Source organism: Alosa pseudoharengus, unplaced genomic scaffold (genome assembly GCF_046254945.1).
Source record: "Alosa pseudoharengus isolate Yale_2024_CS ecotype anadromous, Long Island Sound unplaced genomic scaffold, YU_APseudo_1.1 YU_APseudo_1.1_scf_3, whole genome shotgun sequence".
Classification (NCBI taxonomy): Eukaryota; Metazoa; Chordata; class Actinopteri; order Clupeiformes; family Clupeidae; genus Alosa; species Alosa pseudoharengus.
Window position 1 is genome coordinate 45,091,243 of NW_027468718.1, and position 2,500 is coordinate 45,093,742.

General features: G+C 46.4%; 1 protein-coding gene across 1 annotated transcript in view; it reads left to right on the forward strand.

Annotated features, from left to right (window-relative positions):
* LOC143099962 (tomoregulin-2-like) overlaps window positions 1-2,057 on the forward strand; it is a 25,004-nt gene extending 22,947 nt beyond the window's left edge. Inside the window, exons 3-4 of the mRNA XM_076262868.1 lie at window positions 1,786-1,911; window positions 2,007-2,057. Coding sequence (XP_076118983.1) covers window positions 1,786-1,911; window positions 2,007-2,057 — 177 coding nt within the window. The remainder of the gene's footprint in view (window positions 1-1,785; window positions 1,912-2,006) is intronic.
* Window positions 2,058-2,500: the final 443 nt, after the last annotated feature.

Below are 2,500 nucleotides of genomic sequence, written 5' to 3' on the forward strand. Positions count from 1 at the left end.
TCAGGCTTTTTGTAGTGGTGGGGGGCCTCTAGCAGTGGTTTAGGTCCCTCACAGACATTGCAATCACCTCAGGCTTTTTGTAGTGGTGGGGGGCCTCTAGCAGTAGGTATTTTCACGTAGCCTGTATATGCATGTATTTACATTTTCATGACTTGGTCAAATTGTGGCACTCCGCTTGGTGCCTGGTCCCTGGTCCCTGCTATTCCATTGTCCTCCCCCTCCCTCTCTCTCCCTCTCCCTCTCTCTCACGTTCTTCTATTCTCCCCTCTTGCTCGTTCATAAACACTTAGGCTAGCTAAGGGTTCTAGCGTTTTCCTTTGTATGTGTCCTTCAAACTCACATGCATTTTTCCACAAGTGTTTTAGACTCACAGTATGTTTTTTTTGCTCTCCTCTGCAACCATAATGTGCTTTTTTTCTTTCTTTGTTCGCTCTCCTAAATGATGCTCTTGCTTTGTGCTCCAGTAGGGGCTGCTGCTGGAGTGCTCCCGCTGCTTTATGGGGCCTGTCATCAGACACACGCACGCACGCACGCACGCACGCACGCACGCACGCACGCACGCACGCACGCACGCACGCACACTGCTGGGGCAGTCGTGGCCTACTGGTTAGCACTTCGGACCTGTAACCGGAGGGTTGCCGTGGCCTACTGGTTAGCACTTCGGACCTGTAACCGGAGGGTTGCCGTGGCCTACTGGTTAGCACTTCGGACCTTGCCGGTTCGAACCCTGACCAGTAGGCACGGCTGAAGTGCCCTTGAGCAAGGCACCTAACCCCTCACTGCTCCCCGAGCGCCACTGTTGATGCAGGCAGCTCACTGCGCCGGGATTAGTGTGTGCTTCACCTCACTGTGTGTTCACTGTGTGCTGAGTGTGTTTCACTAATTCACGGATTGGGATAAATGCAGAGACCAAATTTCTCTCACGGGATCAAAAGAGTATATATACTTATACTTATACTTATACTTATACTTATACTTATACTTATACTTATACTTATACTGGTCTTGGCCACAGGAGTGCTCCCCGCTGCTTTATGGGGGGCTGTCATCAGACTTGCGGAGCAGCCCTGCCCTGAGGCTTGGAATCCGAGGCCGTGGCTTATTTCAGGACTTGCACCGACAGCACTCAGCCCAGGGAGAGAGAGAGAGAGAGAGAGAGTAAGATGGAGGGAGAAAGGGAGAGAGATGGAGGTGGAGAGAGAGAAAGAGAGAGGAGAGAGGGAAAGAGAGAGGAGAGAGGGAAAGAGAGTAAGATGGAGGGAGAAAGGGAGAGAGATTGAGTGCCCCGCCACTTCATTCCACTCCATGGAGAGAGTGAATGGGTGCTCTCTACAGCCATGCACACACACACTGAGCTGAACACACACACACACACACATGCACGCGCACACACACACACACACACACACACACACACAGACACACACACACACACACACTCACACACACACTCACACACACACTGAGCTGAACACACACAATTCACACACACACACAATCAGACACACACATGGACAGACACACACATGGAAACCTGAATGGTCTCAAGGTGAGAGAGAGAGAGAGAGAGAAACTGGAATGAATAGCAAGACTGTTGGAGATGGCGAAATTACTTGTGTGTGTGTGTGTGTGTGTGTGTGTGTGTGTGTGTGTGTGTGTGTGTGTGTGTCGATGCTGGAAATGACGTTGAACAATGTAGTTGTTGTTGATCAGGTGACTGAAAAGGTAGGTTAAATGCAGATGACTTCTGAAATCCAACTCTGGTCGTCTCTCTGTGTCCTCCAGTGCAACAATGACTATGCCCCCGTCTGCGGCTCCAACAACGAGAACTACGAGAACGAGTGCTACCTGCGGCGAGACGCCTGCAAACAGCAGGCAGAGATCCTGGTCGTGTCTGAAGGTTCCTGTCCTGTTGGTAAGTCCTTTCTCTCCTTCTCTCTTAAGTGTTCTCTCTCTCTTTCTCTCTGTGTCTCTGTGTGTATGTGTGTGTGTCTGTGTCTGTGTAGACATATGCTGTTGATTATGAGATTTGGAACAGGAGGCCACAGATTGTGTAGTCTTTATATGCAATCATTCAATCCATTTGACAGAGTACAAATTCATACGAATAAGAGCCAAAAAAGAGTGTGTGTGTGTGTGTGTGTGTGTGTGTGGGTCAATGACCTCATATGCAGATTTCTGTGTTCGAGTCCATTACTTTGGTTTAAAATAATTTTAAATGATTCATAACAGGCATCATTTTATTCTATAAAACCTGTATAATATGAACATCTTTTCTGTTTATCATAAAAATTATATATATTTAAACCCTTAAAATGTCAGGTGGTGCAACCGTCCAAGCAAATTAACACTATGTGAAAAGTATTAAATATAGAATTTAAAAGGTAAGGAAATTAAAAAATATGGAGGTATATATATATATTTAATTTAATAGTTTATTTACTAGTTTACTAGCTCTTAAATTGTATGGAAAATTAAAAAAAAAAAAACTTTTGTCCAG